A 24,062-nucleotide genomic window follows, 5' to 3' on the forward strand; every position below is an offset into this window, starting at 1 on the left:
GCAACAGAATAACAAGGTGACTCTTTCAGATTTTTCTAAACTTTTAAGTGTGGGTTTTTTTGAACCAGAGTGCTTAGATTTGCCATTAGGATATGTCATAGGGTTAGTTTACAGAGAAAAAGAATCCAACTATATTGGCTTATGCTTGATTTTAAAAAAAATATTACAGTAAAAGTCTAAGTTAATGTATTGTTTGACCTACTATAATGAATGTTATTTTGCTGTTGCCTTTTCACACCAGCTTTATTTGTACTGGTGATTGCCTCTTCCATTATTCCCGCTTCACCTTCATGAACCTAATTCACTGCTCAGTTTTCACACAATTATTAAGGCTTAATCTGATGCACTGGCTGCAATCCCAAACACGTTTAAAGATTAAATCCAGTTTTCCACCAGTGGGTTTTACTTCTGAGTAAGGATACATAGAATTGGATTGTTAATCCTGTTGACTCTAGTGGTCTAAAACTGTGTGATTTAAAACACTATTTAGAAATGAGTCCTATTGGAAATCAATGCAGCTGCCACATAGCATATCTACAATATAAATAGACTTAAATCGGAGACCTTTACATTTACTGGGTGGAATGTAGCAGTGCTGGGGTGAACACTGCAGTCCCCTCTGTTTTCTCCCTGTAACCATTTTTGGGGTTCTCAGACACCACCCCCAAGCTAATTTTAAGGGACACTGGAAAGCCAATGGGGGGAAGCCCTATTGCGCAAGCCTTCTAGACTGCAGGTTTGTTTCATTATTTTGAACCAGAGCCTATCATGAACATTGCTGAGTCTCTTTAGGCTGCAGTCCTGTGTACACTGAGCTTCATGGGGCTTACTTCAGAGTAGACATGTGTGGGATTGACATGTAAGGCACACATCTTTAGCTTAAAGCCTGCTGTATCTTGAGGTCCCCTCTCAGCATTTCAAGTTACCGTATTTTTCGCTCCATAAGATGCACCTGACCATGAGACGCACCTAGATTTTAAGAGAAGGAAAACAAGAAAAAAAATATTCTGAACGAAACAGTGGATGTGTGATTTTTGTGGTTCATGCTGTGGCCACAGACGTGATCTGATGGTGAATTTGGGGTGACCCAATGCAAAAATCCTGAGGATCCATGGGCTCTTACCTCCCCCGTCCCAGGCAGCCTCCGCTAACATCCCTTATCGCATCCCTTATCTCTCTTCCGATCCCACCGATCAGCTGTTTCCTTTCAACACTCCCTTCCCTCTTGTTTGCCTTAGTGTCTTTTCCTTAGCTGGAGCAGTTTTTGCTCCTCCTTTTCTTTTAATTTCTCTCCTTATTGCTTTAGTCTTCCTGTTTTCCCCCTTTGCATGTTTGCTGTCTTTACCTCCCCCCTCCCAGGCAGCCTCCTTTATCTCTAGCATCCCTTATCTCTCTCCCCGATCGGCAAACGATCAGCGGCTTTGTTTCAACACCCACTTCCCTCTTTCAAAAAAACAAACCAAAACCATGATCTGCTTTTTGCCCCTGGGCAATTCGGCTCCAGGGACCACGCATTCGCTCCATAAGACGCACAGACATTTCCCCTTACTTTTTAAGAAGAAAAAAGTGTGTCTTATGGAGCAAAAAATACGGTAATTCCATGCAATACAGCCTGCCTAGCTTGTTCAATGCTTCACGCTGCTGATTAGTCTTCCAAAGTTTTTCAGCACTGTGAAATTGAAGAATGAAGAGATGGTCCCTTCAGGACATGGGGACGTTTTTCTCCTGTAGTTATGTTTATACAGCAGGATTTATCACATCTCATTATCTGATATTTCCCCTGTGTGGGAGTTTCCTCCATTGTACAAAGACATTTTTGATAGAGTCTCAGCAGTTGATGCTGATTTTCGCAAGTTTACCATCCATTTAGAGAGCAGAGTAGCTCTGTTGTAATTTGCTTGTAGGCATTTCGTGTGTATGTGTATCAATATTGTTTGATTTATTGGATAAAGGGGAATTATATCACTGGCACGACATTCTGTGCCAGTCTTTTAAAAAAAGTCGCTCTAACTGAACCAAGGACTCTCATTTCCCCACGACTAGTCCAGCATGTATTTCCCTTGCTTCCCATTAATCCACCATAATGAAGTTTTAGATGCTAAAATCTATTTAGCCCTGGTCAGAAGGAAATAACTGTGAGTCTCACCTCTCCTACCTGACCAACAGCAATAAACACTCATCTCCATAACTGCCCTTTCCCATGTCACCTTCCCATTGATTTGGTTCCATCAAGGAGTCAATTGTCTATCCTCCTTGTCACCAAGATGAAAATAGACCAATCTCGTAATAATTTGATATTTGACCTAACATCTTGCAAACAAATCCAGTTCCTGCATGCAAATGAGAAACTTGTTCAGCTTAAGTTAGCTAGATGGAACTTTGTATTTGTTTCTCCCTGTATTCTGCTTATTTCTTACTCCTTCCATTCTCATTAAAAAATAAATAAATCCGTTCTTATTCAAATCTTTGCAGTTATCTGTTTGTGGCCGTGAGCTCAGTGGAGCCCTTGAGGTCTTCCTGTGGTGCTCATGAAGCTTCTGAGCCCCTCCCCAAATTACTACCCCCCTTGGTCTTGCAGTAGTGAGGCTGGTTTATACCATGGGTAGGCAAACTAAGGCCTGGGGGCTGGATCCGGCCCAATCATCTTCTAAATCTGGCCCACGGGCGGTCTGGGAATCAGTGTGTTTTTACATGAGTAGAATGTGTGCTTTTATTTAAAATGCATCTTTGGGTTATTTGTGGGGCATAGGAATTCGTTCATCCCCCCCCCCCATACAGTCCGGCCCCCCACAAGGTTTGAAAAAGTTTGCTGACTCCTGGTTTATACCCTTTTCACCCTTGTTAATTATGTAGAGCTGAAGCAGGAAGTTGAAAGAGTGATGCTCTTTCCCACTTGCTCTTTCAGCTTAAGCTAAGCCTTGGAATTTATGTAATTTTACTGGATCCGGGTTTTATGCACATCCCTTGGGAAAGTGTGCTTGCTCCTGCCTTTTCTCTTTAGGTGGGTGAGCAGAAATCCAGGGCAGGGGGGAAGAGAAGGGACTAAAGGAGATGGCAGGGCGAACACTTGCTCAAATATCCAAATGTCCCTACAGCCCTTAAAAGGTTGGCACCCCCTGGTCGGAGTATTTTTTTACCAGACGTGGAAAACAAAATGATCTCATTAAGCTTAAGCGATGTCACAGTTAGTTCTCCCCCCACCCCCAGTGTTTCACTGAATTATATACACATGTAATTTATGTAATCTTCTTACCTTGGTGATGGGAGTGCTTTTCATGTTCACCGCTGAGAATTTTTTTGAGCGTTTCTTAGAATTACCCTTCTAAAAATATGAAAAGCTTAACTTCAAATGCCATGCATAATTGAATGGGGGGGGGTATCAGCTGTACTGACACCAGGCATTAGTTTAACATCCAGTTGCATTTCGCTTTTTGACAAGCAGCTACGTTTTCTTTCCACTGCGACATAAATATTGCAAGTTGGATGTTTGTTTTTCCTTTGGATTTATAGCCGTAATTTCGGTCATGTACTCTCTAGCTCCAACCTCCCTTGTTGCATTGTCTTTTGACGCTGCAAGTAATCCTTATTTTGATGACTTATTTTGATAATCAGATTGTTGAAACACCAGCTTCGTTTTTCGATAAGATGGGAAAGTTGATTTATGAAACTCAAAAGAGTTTTGTTTTCTGAATATGAACAAGAGTGTTGGAATTTTATGCTTCTTGATATGAAGTGGTAAAGCTGTTCTACAGAGTATGCTTGGTAGTGGAGTCTCCTCTCTCAAAGATCAATACTTTTAACATAAAGTAAAGGTAAAGGGACCCCTGACCATTAGGTCCAGTCGTGGTCAACTCTGGGGTTGCGGCGCTCATCTCGCTTTATTGGCCGAGTACAGGTTCTGGGTCATGTGGCCAGCATGACTAAGCCGCTTCTGGCGAACCAGAGCAGCGCACGGAAACGCCGTTTACCTTCCCACCGGAGCAGTACCTATTTATCTACTTGCGCTTTGAGGTGCTTTCGAACTGCTAGGTTGGCAGGAGCAGGGGCCAAACAACGGGAGCTCACCCCGTCGCAGGGATTCGAACCACCGACCTTCTGATCGGCAAGCCACAGAGCCACCCGTGTCCCTCCACTTTTAACATACAAGAGCTCTAACATAGAACCTCTTCCTGAGACCCTGGAAAGCTGCGGAGACAATGGACACTACTAGACTGATTAAGTAGAAATTAACTTTTAACATACAGGAGCTAATTTCTACTTAACCAGTCTAGTAATGTCCATTGTCTCAGCAGCTTTCCACGGTCTCAGGAAGAGGTTCTTCCTAGTCCTGTTCCATGAGGTCACTTAACTGGAGATTCCAGAACCTGGGACTGCATGCTTGATTTATTTTTTTTCAAATATTATGGTGCGGCTCCTTCTGAAATCTATAGCTCCTTTTCCTTGTTCAGGTGAAAAAGGAAGTAGTGTGGTGTTGGCATCTGACCCATTCCCCATAACTTGGAACATGCTTGTCCTACCCTTTGATGCTTTGAAGTTGTATTCAAAGAAACCAGCTCTAGCACACTTCAGCAACCTTTTAGCTTGTGTTAGTGGTTGTAAGGATAAATAAATAGGAACTACTGGTAGTCGTTCCTTGCTCTCACCCCAAAGCCAAGGAGAAAAAGGGACACAGGTGGCGCTGTGGGTTAAACCAATAAAGCGAGATGAGCGCTGCAACCCCAGAGTCGGCCATGACTGGACCTAATGGTCAGGGGTCCCTTTACCTTTACTGGTAGTCGTTCCTCACTCTCACCCCAAAGCCAAGGAGAAAAGGGGGATTTCGCAAGCAAAGGACCCCTAGGTGATTTCCATTTCAGGTGCACAATCAGTTCCTTTTAAAGGGATGGCAATGAATTAGATTTTCAGCAGAACAATTAAAAAACCTTTTCTGTCAGTCTCCTCTGACAGAAGAATGAGCAATGGAGCTTGGGTTCTCCTCTCTCACCCCATGAGATAGTTTTTCTCAGGTCATCATCACTACACAGTAAGGAGCACTGCATCAACAGGGTTATATCCAGTAATGTAAAGGTAAAGGGACCCCTGACCATTAGATCCAGACTGACTCTGGGGTTGTGGCGCTCATCTCGCTTTATTGGCCGAGGGAGCCGGCGTACAGCTTCCGGGTCATGTGGCCAGCATGACTAAGCCGCTTCTGGCGAACCAGAGCAGCGCACGGAAACGTCGTTTACCTTCCCGCTGGAGCGGTACCTATTTATCTACTTGCACTTTGACGTGCTTTCGAACTGCTAGGTTGGCAGGAGCAGGGACCGAGCAACGGGAGCTCACCCCGTCACAGGGATTCGAACCGCCGACCTTCTGATCGGCAAGTCCTAGGCTCTGTGGTTTAACCCACAGCGCCACCCGCGCCCCTACCCAGTAATGTACTGTGCTTTAAATACCGTACATGCTTCAGCCTGGACTCTGTTCCTACTGCAAGAACTGAAATTTACCCTTAATGAAGTTGACTTCTTGAGACTGGCTGCAGGCTTTATTTGCTTTGGAGTACAGAATGATCTCACTTTAATCTGGCTTTCAAGAGACCTAGGGATTCATCACTAGCTGTGATAGAGTGGACTTTATAGGTCCCGAAATGTTGCTTTTAAATTTAGTGCTAAGTTAGGTGTGCTGCCACTTACAGTGCTCATACTTGCCGCCTCCTCCGACCTAACTCATTACTCTTTTGTCAACCTAACATTTCAGGGATGTGGCATCTGAATCCGACAACAACATTAGGCAAATAAACCAAGAGGCGGCTCACCGGAGGTTTCGATCCAGGAGGCACATTAGCGAGGATTTGGACCCAGAGGTACCGCCCTTGGAGGGCGGAGAAGCACCTGAGGTACATGCAGGACTTAAAACTGGCTTTTCAGTTTGAAGCGCTACGTGATTTTACAGAAAGTCTGCTTGAAATGCTTTAGGAACTGAGGCTTCCAAACACAAAATGTGTGTTAAAGGCAAGATTAGAAAGGTACAGTGTGGGAGATTTATGAGGGGAAAACATAAGTTCCTTCAGCCTATTGTGTGAAGCCTTGTGTTGTCCTTTGTTAGTATAGTATTGTTTCCCAGTGATCTTCCTTAGTTAGTAAATACAACCGAGCAATAGAACAGCTGAATAAGACTTGGATGTTCGTATAGGCCAGGCATAGGCAAACTCGGCCCTCCAGATGCTTTGGGACTACAATTCCCATCATCCCTGACAACTGGTGCTGTTAGCTAGGGATCATGGGAGTTGTAGTCCCAAAACATCTGGAGGGCTGAGTTTGCCTATGCCTGGTATAGGCCAGTCTTTCTCAGCCTTGGTCTGGCTAGCTAGGGGTGATGAAAGTTGTAGTCCAACAACATCTGGGGACCCGAGGGTGAGAAAAGCTGGTATGCGTAGTGCATGTGTGTTTACATCTTTAATGTTGATTTAAATCCTCTGTACGTTTACTGTGGTGGTGTAAGCCCTATTGAACTTGCTGGGATTTGCTTCTTGGTAAATATCCAGAGAATTCACAATGGCAGATTGTGGTTTTATTGTCTTAATTTGGTCCAGAAGGCACCTTAAATGTCCCACGTCTTCCGCCAACACCCACCAACTGTCAAATATTCATTTGGCCAATAGTTTAATCCAGAAGATGGAAAGAGTGGGTGGTGGAAGGCACAACTGAGAAAACTATCGCCACTTTTGCTGAGTGGAAGGGAAGTTTACTTTAATTAAACATTGTTTTTATTAGATCAAATAATGCTTGCAATTTTAAAAAATATTTTTTTCTAATGGCATCGCTTTTGCAGAATTCAGCTTCCATGCTTCTGATTTCTGGCTATTGGAGTCTTCTTTCTTGACTTGATGTAAACTTGGGTCCTTGTGTGTAATCTGCTTTGTGCCTCGATAGTTTGATTTTGATAACTTGAATTCCTTTGAGGTGGGGGCTCACAATATGACCTTGATGGTTTGGCCTCAAATCAGGAATAGCTGGCAATTGTTCCAATGGGTAAATGACATAAACAGCAAGGGAGCCTGGTGGGTGGACTCACAGCATGTTTTACAGTCACTAAATAATATATTGTATGGGAAACACCACCTCTGTGCCTTTAAAAAAAAAAAAAGTTGATGCTGCAGTTATTCCCAGGTCAGTCAATAAAACACAAGCAAGGACCCCATCCCTCTGCCTGCATTCCCGCTTACGGAGATGTGGAGGAACTTGCATGTCTTCTATAACTGCGCTTCCTTTAACCCGGTGCTTCTGAAATTTCGCGATTGCACTTCTGTTACCTGGCAGTTTCACCCTCCCCAGCTCCCTCTCATATCCATAGTACAGTATGTTAAGAGCAAAGCTGATTATCAAATGCTAATCATGTTTCGGGAGACTTTAAAAGTACATATTGGTTCTCTTAAGTTCATTTGATAAGCAGCCCAGCTAAGACGGTGTTCACGTTATGTGGAATGGTTGCGTTGGGATGTATGGCAGGGAAGGTTGTCGTTTTGCATATTCACCGTAGGTTCTATCCTTTCCTTCAGCCCTGGGAAACCATTTCAGAAGAGGTTAATGCAAGCAGCGATTCCTTAAGCCTGTCCTTGCCACCCCCACCTTCATCGCCCATCTCTCGGACCAGTCCCCAGGAGCTGTCCGATGAACTGAACAGAAGACTTCAGATCACTCCAGATTCAAATGGGGAACAACTCTCTTCTATGATTGTAAGTAACCTCAATGTGTACACTGCTATCTTATGTATGCTGCCGTCCATTCTGACTGCTGAAATTCTTACAAATGCTAGAAATGTTTTGCACTCAGAGATTAAGATAATCAGTTTTCCAAAGAGCTGCTGCCTTCTACACAAGAGCATGCAAATATGTGCGCTCTTTTTTAATTAAAATCGGACTGCTTTACAATACAGCAGGGTTGCAGTACTCTGAATATTTACTGGGGTGCAAGTCCCATTGAATCAGTAAATGTTCAGCTGCAATCCTTAGCATGCAAACTGAATATGGAAGCAAATCCTGCTGGATCTAATGGACTTCTGAGAAAACATATTTAGAATTGGACTATCGCAGTTGTCTTTTATTTATGTGTAACTTTCAGTATTTTTTTCTGATAAATTACTACAGGTATAGCCTGGACTTTGTTGGGTCAAGTATTCAGTAGATATAAGTTGATAATTTTTGATTGGGAGCAATGTCCCAACATGTTAGTTGTTTAGCATCTGTTCCCATAACTCAGCAATTGCATTTAATGGTCAACGATGAATATTGGCAGGGCGACAGTATCAGTGACTGAGGATAAGGGTACTGCTAGGTTATCTATTTAAAGGAAGCAATTTCAAATATTGCATATCATAGTTTAATGGGGACACTTTATCAGCTTGCCTTTCATTGTTCAGGAGATAAGAAAGCTAAATATAGGAAGGTTTCATTTATGAATAACTTTGAAATATTAACCAGATATGCTTATTGGGTTCAGATACAAAGAAAAACTTGGATTACTTTAATACCGGTGCGTGATTAAGTCCTGTTGAAATGACCATTTCTGTACATGATTCTGTTAAGGGGCTGTTACAATATCAGAAGCAGTTAGCTGAAAGCATTTTCTCTATATGAATATAACCGTTTCTGATACTGTACGTAGGTGAAATACTGTTGGGTTTGCATAATACATTTCTTGCATGATCACTGTCGCTGTTGCAAGGTGTGAATCATTTACAAGCTGTTCTCCTAATCAAGTCAATTCTGTGTCCCATCAAATGGGGGCACCTGGATATGTGATAAGCCTATCATGCATTTTTCTGTTCCCGCTGATCATGTGATCTGGTTCTCACATGAACCTAATAATCCTGTAAAAGTGGCCTAATCATTTTTGAGCAACAGACAACCCGGCTGAAATAACCCCATCCATAATAACATTCGCATGTAAGAAACCTTCTCCAAAATGTACTGACAAACGTCTACCACAGGAGTCTTGGTATGGCGATGTAACTCTACAGTTACACACGCATTGCAGAAGGTCCAATACCCCTTGGACTTTCCAGGGAGCGTCCTAGCATTGCTAGTCCCATCAATATGCAAGCTTGGAACACCCTAAAGCACATTAAGAGGGGACCATCCTTTCTTCCTCCCCACCCATCCTGTCTTCTGCTACGACAGGGAACAAGAGAAGAGGAGAACTATATGTGGCAGGAGCTGCCGCACTGAAACTCTCCAGCTCTGCAAACAATATTGAAGCAGGCTGCCTTTGATAGGGAAAGCTGGCTTGGGGAATCGAGGCATCTAGAGTGTTTCAGGCGGTGCCGATTCCTCGGCCAAGGGTTCTTGGCATCCGTCTGCCCTGGGAGACGATGGAGGAGCCAAGGGTGGGGAACCTTTATCGGCCCAAGGGTTGCATTTTCTTCTGGGCAGCCTTCCAGGGCTACATGCCGGTGGAAGGTGGGAACCAAAAGCAAAAAGACAGAAAGGGCAATACAGAGCTTAGACTTCTAGCTCTCTATACATTGGGTGGCATTCCAGCCGTGGCAAAAACCAGAGATTTCTACTCCTGCACCTTTCCATCCAGAGATGCAAGAGGCGTTATCACAATGCAAGTGCAGATTCTAGCAGGGAAAGGCACTCAAGGAGGACACAGAACAGGGCTGGTTGAAAGTCACAAGGGCTGGATGGAGAGGTTGCATTTGCCCCCCTGGCCCTGAGGTTCCCCAGCCCTGCTCAGGTTTCTAGGATTTAGCCACAGCTCTCCAAGGCAGCCCATCGAACCCCCACCATTCCTTGTGATTTGGGGTGCTGTTCCCCAAGGCACACCAGAGGTCTAAATACCAGGTCAGATGCCTAGACACTAGTTAGAGTGGGAGCCTTCCAAGACATTAGGGTGTTAAAGTACTTCATGTCCATTGGTAATCTTCACACCGCCATGAAAGGTACATGGATAGTACTCCATTTTACTTTCTGATAGAGGCAGATGAAGATAAATAAAGCCTTCTCTTTAGAAGAGTCACTCACCCAAGTTTTTCCATATTTCCCCTCATCTTCTTCACTCATCACATTTTTGTTGAAGAGCATCCAGAACAGATATCCCAACAAATGCCCTAGTTATCTTCCAGCCTCCCATTAGCCTCTCCTAACGCTGTATTAATATTGCTGGAATATTTTTCAGCTATACTTGATATTAGGAAAGTCAGCTTTCTTGAAGTTGGTCAGCAGAAGGGGGATTTCATTTCCGGTGATCGAACTTCAGTGGGTGGAAGAAAGGAGAATACAATATCAAAAAGTGAATCTAATTGATTTTGAGTTGAGGGGAAAATGCCAGTGTACATTTAATAATTCAGTGTGTCCTTTTTCCTTCAGCAGAGAGATCCTTCTGCAAGGTTAAGATCTTGCAGTGTGACTGATGCAGTTGCTGAACAATCCCATTTATCACTGGTAAGCAGGATTTTCGTAATGGTTTTTTTCTACCTCTCTTTTTTCTAATGCAGATTTGTATTTTTGATCTGTGTGGGTCTGTGGCACCTTCTCTTGTGGAATCATTTCAGCTGTGACCCCAGTTATATATTGACTGCTACAAACTTTCTTAAACCCTCTTAAGAAGGGCAGGAACCCTAGATCCTGGAGAAGGGAGTGTTCTTAGTGCAGGTTGGAGAAGATGGGATGAAACTGCATGGTGTTGGTCATGATACTTCTTGACCAGATGATCTGAACCAATTTTCAGGCATCCTGGGATTTAGCATGGATATTTCTCAAGAATGGGTATGAGGAGGCATAGAACAGGCCACACAGCTCTATGGCTGTGGTACACATAATCTGTAGCAGGATGGGTGCCCTCATGTGCTAGGTATGTGAAGATACATTGAAGATGCGTTTGAAGGAGAGGCCACATAAATAAAACTTGGAAACACCAGATTAGTAATTTACAGGTTTCCTTTTCTAGTAAGTGTGTTTAGGATTGCAGTTTAAGGCTTGCAGTCCTTTCTATGCTTACCTTGGGAGTAAGCCCTCTTGAACTCAGTGGGATTTACTTCTGAGTAAATGTAACTAGGATTGTGCATTGGGTCTGTTTCTTTAAGTACATGCTATGGAGACCTAATACTTATATATTAATCAGGCATCATAATGTTATGATCCATGTCATTAAGTGGGGTAATTTATGTATACATTGAAATTGCATGAGGGGAAAACAGGGAAAGGTGCCAAAATTTCCTGAAAAATTGTTTTTCGTTTGCTTTGCTTTGCATACTAACTGTTTTGCAGTTTTCCTGTTTCTGTTTAACCTCCTTTCCTTTCCAAGTAGTATTCTTTTCAGATATAATCCAGAAAACTCTATAACTTCTACTCAACATAAACATGCCTAGGATTATGTTGCATGTCCATGTCAGACATACCTAAAACAGCGCTCCGAAATAATTAATAATGAAAATAATTAATCATAACACCGCAGGAGAACTTTTTCCAGTTTCTCTTCGTGTCAGAAAGAGCTGGTCTGCATCAGAATACATCTGAGATAACTTTAACACTAGATCGTTCTATGTAGCAGAATGCATGGACAAGAATGAATTCTCATAGTGAATTATTTTTCTTTCAAATGTCAATTAAACTGAACAGTGTCCCAATGGAAGAAAACAGAAATTTTAAAAATGTGGTCAAACCCCTCTGGAAAACCTTGCTTCTTTTCTTCACTTAGCGATTAAGCTCTCTTCTCTTCTTCCCCTGCCCACTGTACCACCATTTGCAGACACTTGCCCTTTCCTTTCCTGGTGGGGCGGTATAATTAACTGAAGGCCCATTTCTTCATTTTCAGCTTGAATTAAGCCTTTGCTCTCACTGCTGTGGGGGACGGGACCTTTATTTAATCTTGAGGTGTCTCAGATTCTTGGCTTAGATCATTTGTTTGTGTTCCTACCTGTAGAAAAGGAATAGATTTAATTGTCCTACACTAGAGCAATGTTCGACACATTGCCTTACTTGCTGCTTCAAGTACCCAAGTACTTTGGGTGCAGGTGTACACATAGTTATGGTTGTGTGGAATCCAATAGTATAATATTGTTCTGAAGCTGCGGTCGAATTATGAAATCATCTCTAGGTGGAAATGAAAACAGAAGTATTTTGGATCCAAGTCCTGGTTGTTTCAGGCCGACACCTCATATCCGCTGTAATAAGTGACCGCCATTTTCCTTTCATTATCAGGGACTGATAGCTTCTTTCCTTACCTTTAACGTTGATACAGTATTTTAAAATGGGCTTTTGTTTCTTCCGGAAGACATGCACATCATCTGTGACCTCCGTTCCTGACCACCCCTTAACTGTAACAATTGTTATTTAACAGCCGAGCGTCCCATCTAGGAGAGTTCGTTCTTCAACTGTCACTGGAGGTGAAGAGTCAACGGTAATCATGCCTTTATGAAGCCAAATATATCCTCTTCCTATAAGCCCAGACTCTGTCCTGTTCTTTTCTCTTCTCCTGGCTTCTCTCCAGAATGTTAGCTTTTTAGGTCTTTTTGTGGGCTATTCATTCCCCCCCCCCCCATCTGTGCATGTAACTCTTTGGCTTCAGGGTGTACAGATGTCAACTTTCCTTGTTGTGCCTCTTTTGTGAGATAGATCGCCTTTTCCCAGCACTCATGGCGTAAATTGTGGGTGAACAGAAAACAGACTTCTTCTCCCCAGTCCTTCAATTTCTTATGCCGCCCATCTGACTGGGGTTCTCCCAGCCACTCCCCCAACAGAATATTAAAAACACGGTAAAACATCAAACATTAGAAACTTCCCTAAAAGGGGCTGCCTTCACATGTCTTCTAAAAGTCAGATAGTTGTTAATAAAGTTGTTCCTTGACATCTGATGGGAGGGCGTTCCACAGGGTGGGTGCAGCTACCGAGAAAGTCCTCTGCCTAGTTCCCTGTAAGCTCACTTCTCTCAGTGAGTGAATATTATACACACACACACACACCTTACCTTTCAGCTACATAGACACCATACAGTAAAATTATAATATAATTTTAATATAAACAACTGATACAGTTCAAATTATAAAGCCCCACATCAAAAAGTACCCACAATATGATAGGCACCATTTTTCCGACCTCCCGCCCTTCTTGTACATCATTTTGGACCTGGCATTTGAAGTTTATTCCGATGTATTTTTATTTCTTGAAAGGCTGATTCCCAGCTTCTTCTCGTACCAAAAGAGGAGGAGGAGGAGGAAGGATAAATTTGTGTAGGTGCAGGAATTTTTAAGAAATAGGAGCAGAGCGTTTATATCCGCGATCCCCAAAGGGGAAATACTTGCTGCAATTTTGACTTAATTTTATTGGAATGCCCACCTGTGAATTCTCTCCATTTGGACCAGTGTAAATAGGGATGCCATTGCTGATGGGCATGGGAGACGGTTGAAACAATAAATCAGAGGGAAAACACAGTACAGGGTCCTTTGCGAGGCCCCTCCTCCATAACCCAAGTGACCGGAAAATTCCGGGGGGGGGGGCAGGGAGGATATAAGCCCAACCAGTAAGCAGAAAGCATGAATGACCACAACCAATTCCACCTACATACACGCTAAAGGTAAAAAGGAGCGGGTGGTGCTGTGGTCTAAACCACCGAGCCTCTTGGGCTTGCCAATTGGAAAGTCGGCCGTTCGAATCCCCACGACGGGGTGAGCTCCCGTTACTCTGTCCCAGCTCCTGCCAACCTAGCAGTTCGAAAGCATGCCAGTGCAAGTAGATAAATAGGTACCGCTGCAGCAGGAAGGTAAATGGCATTTCCATGCGCTCTGGCACTCATCACAGTGTTCTGTTGCGCCAGAAGCGGTTTAGTCCTGCTGGCCCCATGACCCGGAAAGCTGTCTGTGGAAAAACACCAGCTCCCTCGGCCTGAAAGTGGAGAGGAGTGTTGCACCCCATAGTCGAATTTGACTGGACGTAACCGTCCAGGGGTCCTTTAGCTTTTTACATACACTCTGTATGGGGCTTAACAGCAGACTGGTTCCAGGTTTGAAGAGACTCACAGCATGAGGTCCTCAAAGCAATTTCATTTCTGCATGAATGGACAGGCTTATATAGGAGGAAAAGGGAGCAGAGGTACTCCTACAGTGAAATAGCATTAATTCAGGGTATTGTGGCCTATAATAACAGCAGCTGTCCAGCACTTAGCAGAGTGCCAAAAAGGGGGGAGGTACAGCAATGCCATCATCAGTGGCTGCCCAAGAATCCATTGAATGTTCTAACTTGGTCCTCACAACTTTCATATCTCTTCTTGGGCCATGGAGGCACATTCTGTTTTTCAACTTGGCTACAAGTACTTTGGGCATTTTAAGCATAGTGGTTTTAATTAATACCCTTAGCATTGGCAGTGGTACTAATCTGAAAACAATACAAAAATCTATAAAGGACAGCAGAAGTAGCCAGAGGTTCTAGTTGTTCATTTTTTGGAGAAAGCTTTGTGTTGCAACAGCACGTTAAAGATTATACCGGGCGGTCTAGAGTATTGGCACTCATTCTTCAACCCATTGCCATTTCTTCATCGATTATTTCAGGTAGGGGGCTTACATTAATATAGCTCAGCTTGAAACAGAGAGGAAGGGGTAATGGCTAAAATGCATGAAAAGTGTTTTCTTGGAAATTAAAGCACAGATTTATTTATTTTAATCTTTGCGACCCATAAGTTTAAAAATAGATATAGCCCAGAAAGGAAATCTAGTTACAGTCATACCTCGGGTTGTGAACATGATCCGTGCGGGAGGCACGTTTGCAACCACAGTGGTGTGTCTGCGCACACGTGTGACACGATTCGGTGCTTCTGCGCATGCGAGTGACGTCAATTTGTGCACATGCGCGAGTGCCGAAACCCAGAAGTAACCCGTTCCGGTGCAGTCCGCAACCCGAAAACGTGCAACCCGCAGTGTTCGTAACCCGAGGTATGACTGTACTTGAATAGCAAGAGATAACTTTTTATTCCTAGGCAATTGCATTATTCCCTGTCTCTGTTGACATACATATTGAGAGCTTACTAGCTTTTCACATCGGCCACTTAAGCACTGCTAGGGGAAAAAAGAAACGCATCACACATCCCAGATTTCAAAAAAATAATAATTGCTTGTGCTAATTTGCATTTTTTGATGCATATATAGAAATAATTACTATAATTTAAGTACAGTAATAAAGAGGAAGGCTGAGTGCCTGTTGAGTGTGCTGTCTGGGTGTTTTGTTTTGATGGGCAACTTCAAGAGCCCTGCTCCACCTTCTTAGGAGTCTTCATCTGAATCCAGACTAGAACTGGACAAACCCCTCAAAGAGAGGGCTGCCCAGAAGAAGGGGACTGCCCCATTGCGTAAGCGGAATATGCTTCGTTGGATACAGCCCACAATCTCCTAAATTATTTAGGGTTGTATCCAACCCACTTAGCAGCGTAATTTTTTCACTGCCAAAATATTCCACAAGTTGTTCCACAAGAGAACGCATTAGCAGGTGTGGAGCATAGCACAATCCGGTTGCACAACAAGCTTCCGCTAGCAAAGCTGGCGTGTTGCATCCCCTGTTGCACAACGTTAAGACTTGCCCTTCCACTACCACAAGATCCCTTTGGAGACAGGCCCCATCCCTTTTTGCACGTTTAATATTAGTTTCTCCTCAACTCAGTGGAGACATTTTTAGAGCAAAAGGATGTGTAGAAAAGGGAGAGTGTACCAAACTGTGATGCCAGCTGAGCATAAAGTATCTGTTAGCTCTTAAGAGGATTTCACACAAGACCGCTTGGTTTCTTTTATATGTGTGTGTGTGTAGAGATATAGAGACTGCTGAGCAGCCCTTTCTGGCATTTCCACCTTTTTCCTCTCTAGTCATCATTAATTAATCACCATTCTCATAACATGCATTTTTAAAAAAGCACCACGTTTTTCAGAGCAGGAGTTACCTCTCACCTTCTCTAAACAAAACAAAATTCAAAACAATTTTCAAATCTGTACCCACAATTCCATCTGAAACTGTTCCGGAGAACATATAAATGTTCATCAGCACCCACGATCAATTCTTGCTTCAGCTTCCTGAATGCATGGTTTTATTTTTACTTCCACAGAAAGATTGCAGACTTTAATCCACGTAGATTGTTACTGATGTATAGCAGTTTCTTCCCCAACTGTGACCATCTCTGAAATTCTCACTCCATTTACAGTAAACCAAAAAACCAAAAAAAACCACCTTGCCTTTGTAACAAGGGGAGCTTTTTCACTGTTTCTAGCTGCCATGGAGACTTGGTTTAGTTCCTGGTGTTGTGGCCGGGACTCTGATCCAGATCCCCACTGCTTACATTTGAGTAAGAAACCAGTGCCACATATTAAATGTAATGTATAGTTTGACCTTCAGTGACTGTCTGTATACAGATACATTCCTTTGTGAATATAGGGGGAAAGTTCATAAACAGTGAACCCTACATTGTTTGCACTCTGGCCTGATTTGGCATATCTGGTTTTCCTGTCTTGTGTTGCCTTTATTGTATTGCAACCAGGGGATCTCACATTCTATGTTCATTAGTTATGAGGAACCCCTTGACAAATGGGGGGAGTTTCCTATGAAACCTCAGAGACCAAATTAGAGCTCAGCAGTTGTTAGCAGGTGATTAGTAGGTGGCTTGCAGTGTCAATATTTCTGTCTGAATGTGCAAGCAGCAGAACAGATGCCTGCAAGAAGCCTTGGCCTTAAGAAGGAAAATAGAAACCACTTGAGGGCATAGGAAGTTGCCTTATGTGGACTCAAACCATATTGCATACACGGACTGCTAGCAGATGTCTAGGGTTTCAGGTAGGAGACTTGCCCAACACTACCTAGAGATACCAGGGATTTAACCTGGGTCCTTCTGCATGCAAAGCAGGTGATCTGCCACTGAGCCAGTTGTGACTGTAGTGATTAGAGTACCAAACTAAACCTGGGAAGACCCATGTCCAAATAAGTTCACGGGGTGACTCTCAGTCTAACCCAGTGTTTCCCAAGCTTGGGTCTCCAGCTGCCATTGGACTACAACTCCCATCATCCCAAGCTAGCAGAACCAGTGGTCAGGGATGATGGGAACTGTAGTCCAGAAACAGACACCCAGTTTGGGAAACCCTGGTCTTTACCTATCTTGGAAGGTTGTTTTGAGAATCAAAAGCGGAGGCAGAGGAGCTTCACGGAAGGAAGACATCATAAAATCAGGAATACAATGCTCAAATATTTGTAAATCCCATATATTATACAATGGATGGTGACATATCTGAAAGTCTGTTTCATTATTAACCAACGTATTTGGATTCAAGGCTGCACAGCGGGTGACCCAGCAAAACAAATATTGCCCACAAGCCACAAAAGGTTTGACAAACCTCCTGTTTCTGCTGACTTATTTCAGCTAGCTAGGGAAACAAACAATTGTGCATTATTTGAAGGAATGCTGGTTAATGGGAGTAAAACAATTTTCTTCTCGGTGCTCCTGGCAGTAGTGTTTGATTCTGCTAAGTCTTTTTATACTCTTCCGCTCTTCCTTTTGCCTGTCTTTCATGAACAAACAGTATCTTCAGCGAGGATAAAGTGAAATACGCTTCTCTCAAGCTGGACAATGTTTGTATCCCTCTTGATTTCAGCACATTGCAATTTTATTGTCACTCTTGTGACCCATGCTCCAGAGGATGGAAATGAACCCTTGTGTATCTGAACGCGAGCCTGCCTTCTAAGAGGGAGGTGCTGTGCCGACACACACTTCCTGGTTGTACTGCTGCTGCAAATGTTGTTTGTACGAATGACCCGCTGTCACATAGTAACACTATGGTAATTTCTTGCATAAACAGCCATCAGTGGCCTATGTACATACTACACCGGGCTTACCTTCGGGCTGGGAAGAGAGGAAAGATGCTAAGGGTCGTACTTACTATGTCAATCATAACAATCGAACCACAACTTGGACTCGTCCTATCATGCAGGTACGGAACTTGCTATCCAGAGAAAAGCGACAGACTGTTTTATAGAGTGTGTGTGGAGTCGTTTCCATTCCATGGTCGTGTCAAATTTCAGAATGACAGCTATAGGCGTGGGGGAGGACAGTTTCGGGGGAAGTAATTGGTTTTAGCTGAGAAGACATGCCTTGACTCTGCTCTGTTTGGCGCAGGCCAGTGCCAGTTTCAATACGCATCAAACCCAGGAGGTGCACATCGTGACACATGTCCACCCTTCATCCGCTTAATAACATCTTCACTCGGGGGGAGGGGGCGGCAGAACTGGGTCATTGCAAGGCGGTGATGGGCTATTTCGTAACTAGGTGAAGAAGAGCAAAATTCTCTGTTCCTGCTTGCCTAAATGAAGCTGTGATTGTCAAACTGCAGCAAGAGCACTCAACGTTTTTGCTTGTTGAAGACAAAAAGTTACCTGCATTTTAACAAAGTGTAACCGATCCCGAAGAATGTAGTGGGTCTTCAGTGCAGTTCTTGCTTTCCTTGGAACAATTTCTCCCCTTTCCCTCACAATGCTAACGTAGCCTCCAACATTTCTCTAATGAAAACTGGGACATCCTATTCTATTATTATTATTATTATTAATTTTGCTATTTATACCCCACCCATGTGACTGGGCTGCCCCAGCCACTCCTATATAGGGCTGCCTTCAGGTGGCTTGGGCGGGTCGGATAACTCCATACCCTCCAACATTTCTCCAATGGAAATAGGGACATCCTAAGGAAAAGCGGGAAATTCCAGGCACGATTCAGAAACCGGGACAGCTTCTGTAAATCCAGGGCTGTTCCTGGAAAATAGGGACACTTGGAGGGTCTGTAAAAGACTAACCAGTATTCCCCATAAAGCCCCATTAAAGCTACGATTTGAAGTGGGTTTCAGATCCTGACTTAAGGGGAAGCTGGTTAACTGTAACCACTCTTAACACCAGTCTTATAAGTATAAGTTAGCAGCCAAGAAAGCAAGTGAAATTGTACATGAGCTGACCATGGCCAGAAGATAACATCTGAAACCAGGCAGAAGCATGGAACAGCAGTAAGCAAGTTATGTAAACAAGCAGGCGCAGAGAATAAGCAGTGATTTAGGTAACTAATCCTTAACTAGCTGATGGGAGTTGTATCACTGAGTGTTTTTCTAAGAGCTTGGTGCCATTCATACATCAGGAGACCGGTCCAAGCAGGAAGCTGCGAATGAGCCTCTGGGTGACTGTAGCAGCTGTCTGTTCCAACGCGTGAAGAACCAGCCCTTTTTCATACCTGCCACTCACTCATCTGCTCCCCCTGCAACAGGTCCTGGGTGCTTTTTGCAATAGCAAAGAGGAACAAGGGAATTCTTGTTCTTTTCTGCTACTCTTAGAGGTCGGGTGCTGTAGTGGAATGGGGAGGTGAAATGACTGCATCGAGAGAAGCCAATGTTGAACTTAACTTGAGCAAAAATATAATCTTGGGCAGCCAAAAGTTATCCTGCTTAGGGAACCTTTTGGATGCAAGTAGGCAAGCTACAGTAAATGTGGTACATGAAGAAGCATTAGCTAGTAGGGCTTATGTACCTGTTTCATACTAATAAATAAACTGCTCCTAGTGCTATACTATAAGGGACGTGGGTAGCACTGTGGGTTAAACCGCAGAGCCTAGGACTTGCCGATCAGAAGGTCGGCGGTTCGAATCCCCGCTACGGTGTGAGCTCCCGTTGCTTGGTTCCTTCTCCTGCCAACTAGCAGTTTGAAAGCATGTCAAAGTGCAAGTAGATCAATAGGTACCGCTCCAGCAGGAAGGTAAACGGCGTTTCCGTGCGCTGCTCTGTTTCGCCAGAAGCGGCTTAGTCATGCTGGCCACATGACCCGGAAGCTGTACGCCAGCTCCCTCGGCCAATAAAGCGAGATGAGCGCCGCAACCCCAGAGTCGGTCACGACTGGACCTAATGGTCAGGGGTCCCTTTACCTTTACCTTTAGTGCTATACTATATTTAAAAAAAAAAAAATGAGGGAAAGGAGTAATGGGTAAATCTAGTGTGCACATTATGAAAGAAGAGGTAGTAGAGGCCTTAAATCCACAAGCACACCCCCTCCCAACCCCTGGATTTTAGATATTGTGCACACAAATTGTAGCCTTCCAAAACAGTGACTAAGAGGGCTGGGCCTTTTTCTCCCTTCCTCATCCCCCATCGCCCCATAATTTGAGCTGTCTAAATGCCTCACCCACATTGGTTTGATATAATAGTTATAAAAGCCTTCACTCTTCAAAAAAAAAAAAGCTACTCCTAAACATTTAGAATGCAATTGAAAAGCAGGATTTTGACAGCATGGCAGAAATTGTTCCAGGTGTGATCATTTCCCCCCCTCTAGGCAGGAATGTTATTGCTGAAAAAGTTATTTAATAATTCACCGACCGGCACGAACGTTTGGAAATTGTTTGATCGTGAAATGGCTCGTCTTTTGGCGAGGAAGGTCATAACATGTAGCTAACTTGTGTTTGCCTCTGAAATAGCTTGCTGAGGATGGTGCGACTGGGTCAACATCAAACAGTAACAACCACCTAAGTGAGCCTCAGATCAGACGGCCTCGTAGCCTCAGTACTCCCACAGTAACATTATCTGCACCACTTGAGGTGAGAAGTGCTATCTTCAATTCCCAAGCCTTCCCTTCCTCCTGGATTCCCATCCTCTCTATCTTGTTGTTATTTCTTACTTTTACTTCCAGTTTTCAAGTCCACTTGTCAGTCTTTTGCAAAAACTCCTTTGTGCCTCAAAAAAATTACATTGTGTCTTACAGGTTATGTTTCGCCTCTATCTTTATTTTGTGCATTTACACGTTGCTGTTCTGACCAGTTCTTATGCTGAACATAGTAGACATGTTCCTATTTTTATTTCAAATCTTATAGGATCATCACTTAAGAAATATTCAAATTGTTATTTTAATTTCCTTCTTTTTTTGGTTGTTTCAGTCAACAAAGCCAAGGGCATGTAGATTGAGTTATGAATGTAACTTTTCAATTTGACTCTTATTTTCTGTTTTGCATTTGAATATAAATCCTTCAGTTCAGTTTGTTCTATGAAGATGAGCTTTTGGTTGTAAAGTAGATATTGTTGTTCACTGCCAAACATTTATTTTTGTGCTCAATGGTCAGAAAATCTAGGCACTTTCAATGTGATATAATTCTATTCAGTCTCTGCATTGCTGAAAACATTTCTGGTGAAGGGAAGTAATTTCCCCGTTGAAATTAATTCTTTTGAGATAATACAAAGATACCCCTTTATAATAATAAAAAGTAGTATCTTTTGAAAAAAACTCATTTGATGAACCACATGCAACCCCTCCCCCCATTCAGATTGGCCCAACTTTCAGATCTCCTGCTGTTTTTGGACTTTCACATACTGCTGCTTTTCTAAGAAGTAATTTATTTATGAAGTATTTGCTCAAAAACCATAGGTGCACATCAGAAAAAAATAGCCAGCTACAGAATCAAAGCAAGTGAATACATTTTGTATTTTTCATTTAGCCGTTGGGGGAAATATTCATGATTTCTGTATTGTAAGCGACAGCTGGGGAGGAGGAAAGCACTGCAAGTTAAGTTTTTAGCAACTGAGTGTGACAACTTTGCACGGATTAATAATCACAGTGGATGAAACACTGAAAGGTTGAAATCGGAAGTAACAATATTTGCAATTACACAAAGTCAGATTCTCAATGCACCACATATTTAAATATCACAGCTCAGAGTGTGTTGATTAGTGTGAAAAGCTGGCATAGGAAATAGACCTGTGCACACTTTGAACACTAGACAGACCCCTTATTTGGCGCTGTGGTCTAAACCACAGAGCCTAGGGCTTGCCAATCAGAAGGTCAGTGGTTCGAATCCCTGCGACGGGGTGAGCTCCCGTTGCTCGGTCCCTGCTCCTGCCAACCTAGCAGTTCAAAAGTACATCAAAGTGCAAGTAAATAAATAGGTCCCACTCCGGCGGGAAAGTAAACGGCATTTCTGTGCGCTGCTCTGGTTCACCAGAAGCGGCTTAGTCTGTCACTATGTTCAGCTCACAGGCAGAGGTACCTGGCCTCCCCCGAGGCAATTGAGCGAGATACTGGATGACCTCTCCGCTGCTTCTCCCGGCAGGCTAGGTCATAAACCGGCGATTTCCCTCATTAGATGTGAGGAAAACACACCCTCTGCTTCTCTCTGCTTCTCTCCCTCCCTGCATTCTCCCCAGGGAGGGGAAATGAGACAGACAGGAGTCCTATTTACATGTTTTATTCCTGTCACTCAACAGTACATAGAAATGTGACTGCACCCTTCAGACTCCATCACAAGAGTCACACACTCCTCCCCTGTACTTCCAGTACAGGTCATATGACACTCTGAGCTAACATCCGGTGCTCAGTACAGAGAATAGGCTCCACCTTTTCTCCAACAGTACATCTGCAAAACTGTTTTGCATTCCAGCCATCTGGAGCTGGCTTTTGCCTTGGTGCTTTTTCCTGACATCCTCCCCCAAAAGCATCAATTGGCAAAACATGATCCAGAGAAGAGAACAAACAGTTGTTATACATATAACAGTCCCCTGTTGTTTCAGTTCCACCCTTGGAACTCCCCACCACTGGTTTCACCAGTGTACCTCTCTGGTTGTCTGGCTTCCAAGGAATGAGTGCTTCTGCATTACCTTGGCTAGCTACTCTCTGTTGTGTCTTTGTCTCTGACTTAGACACTGCTTTAACCTGCTTTGAATTGTTAACAATAGCAACACATGCAACAGCTAGGTTAGCAAACTCTTTTGAGTACCTCTTTGGTGGTACACCCTTTGTAACTCTCTCAGACCTGCGTATGAGGTGCTGATCCTCTCTGCTCACTGGTTCAACCTCTGGACTCTGTTGAGAACCAGTAGCCATCAGTGGTTCTTCCTTCACCTGTGAAGGTTTATCCATTGTGTGAGATTTCCTCTCAATGACTGTTACAACTGAACTCTTTGAGCTAGCACTGTCATCATCATCAGTACCACTGTAATCTGTGACATCAGAAAAATCATCATCATCATCTGAATCGTTTCCTGTGGGAAATGTGTGTTCTACAACCCGCTCTTGCTTTGGAGCACTCTCTAGGAACTTTGTGAGAATCACCTGACCAGATTCAGACAAAATTACTCTGTAGAGACCTTTTTCATATCCCACAAAAATGCCTCTGGCATTCTTTACTCCACCTGGAGCTTCTGTTCTCACATGAGACCCGAAAACCTTAAAATAGGCAACAGAAGGTTTTCTATTGAACAGCTTCTCAAAAGGAGAACATCCCAACTCTGTTGAGACTTTTCTCAACCACACATGAAGATAGGACGCTAGCGATTCGGCCCAATATTCATGTGGCAAATGTGAACTCAGCAATTGCGCATTCATCCCCTTTTGCAATTCTTTGTTCACTCTAACACAGACCCCCCTGTTCCACGCTTCTTGCGAAACTGCAACTTTGTGGTCTATCCCTTTTCCATCCAGGAACTTCTGAAACTTCTGTAACAGAAAAATTTGCTTCTCATCTGTGAAAAGACAATCAATGTCAGCATCATGCATATTTTTAACCTTGTCACAAAACTCCTGAAACTTTTCTAAAGTTTCTTGCGGTTTCTCCATCATATAAACCCAAGAATAATTAGTGAAACAATCCACACACAAAAGGTAATACTTTGCACCACCTCTAGATGGTTCTAGAGGACCAATCACATCAGCATACACCCGCTGAAATGCTCTGTCGACCTTCTTGGTCTTGGTCACCTTCCTGGTGCTCACACTGGTCACACCTGCAAGAGAGATTTCGTTAGAAACAGAAGAATTACATTTCATGTAATCACTTTGATCAAAAGTCAACAAATACAGTCCATCTTTCTCTTTGGCAGTAAGAAACAGTTCTCCATCTTTGTAGATCTTGCAGCTTTTAGCATCATAGGACAGTTTCAGTCCTTTCTTTGCAATCTGCGACACGCTCAGCAGATTAAATCTCAGTTCTGGAACCAGGTAAACATCACTTATAGTCAAGTTCAGACTTTCAAGATACACAGTCCCAATTCCAGTCGCTTCCAACTCTTGACCGTTGGCCTGTTTCACAGCGAAGCTTTGCTTCTTCAAC

General features: G+C 43.3%; 1 protein-coding gene across 11 annotated transcripts in view; it reads left to right on the forward strand.

The window, feature by feature from the left end:
* NEDD4L (NEDD4 like E3 ubiquitin protein ligase) overlaps positions 1 to 24,062 on the forward strand; it is a 255,186-nt gene that overhangs the window by 190,802 nt on the left and 40,322 nt on the right. For 6 of the 11 annotated variants that reach the window (XM_080973417.1, XM_080973418.1, XM_080973411.1 and 3 more), the window contains 6 exons: positions 5,740 to 5,878; positions 7,541 to 7,717; positions 10,352 to 10,426; positions 12,324 to 12,383; positions 17,803 to 17,934; positions 20,445 to 20,564. In XM_080973417.1, coding sequence (XP_080829543.1) covers positions 5,740 to 5,878; positions 7,541 to 7,717; positions 10,352 to 10,426; positions 12,324 to 12,383; positions 17,803 to 17,934; positions 20,445 to 20,564 — 703 coding nt within the window. The remainder of the gene's footprint in view (positions 1 to 5,739; positions 5,879 to 7,540; positions 7,718 to 10,351; positions 10,427 to 12,323; positions 12,384 to 17,802; positions 17,935 to 20,444; positions 20,565 to 24,062) is intronic. The other 5 variants (XM_080973419.1, XM_080973416.1, XM_080973413.1 and 2 more) reach the window with 2 other exon arrangements.

The sequence above is a fragment of the Podarcis pityusensis genome (assembly GCF_964106645.2).
Source record: "Podarcis pityusensis genome assembly, chromosome: 11".
Taxonomy (NCBI): domain Eukaryota; kingdom Metazoa; phylum Chordata; class Lepidosauria; order Squamata; family Lacertidae; genus Podarcis; species Podarcis pityusensis.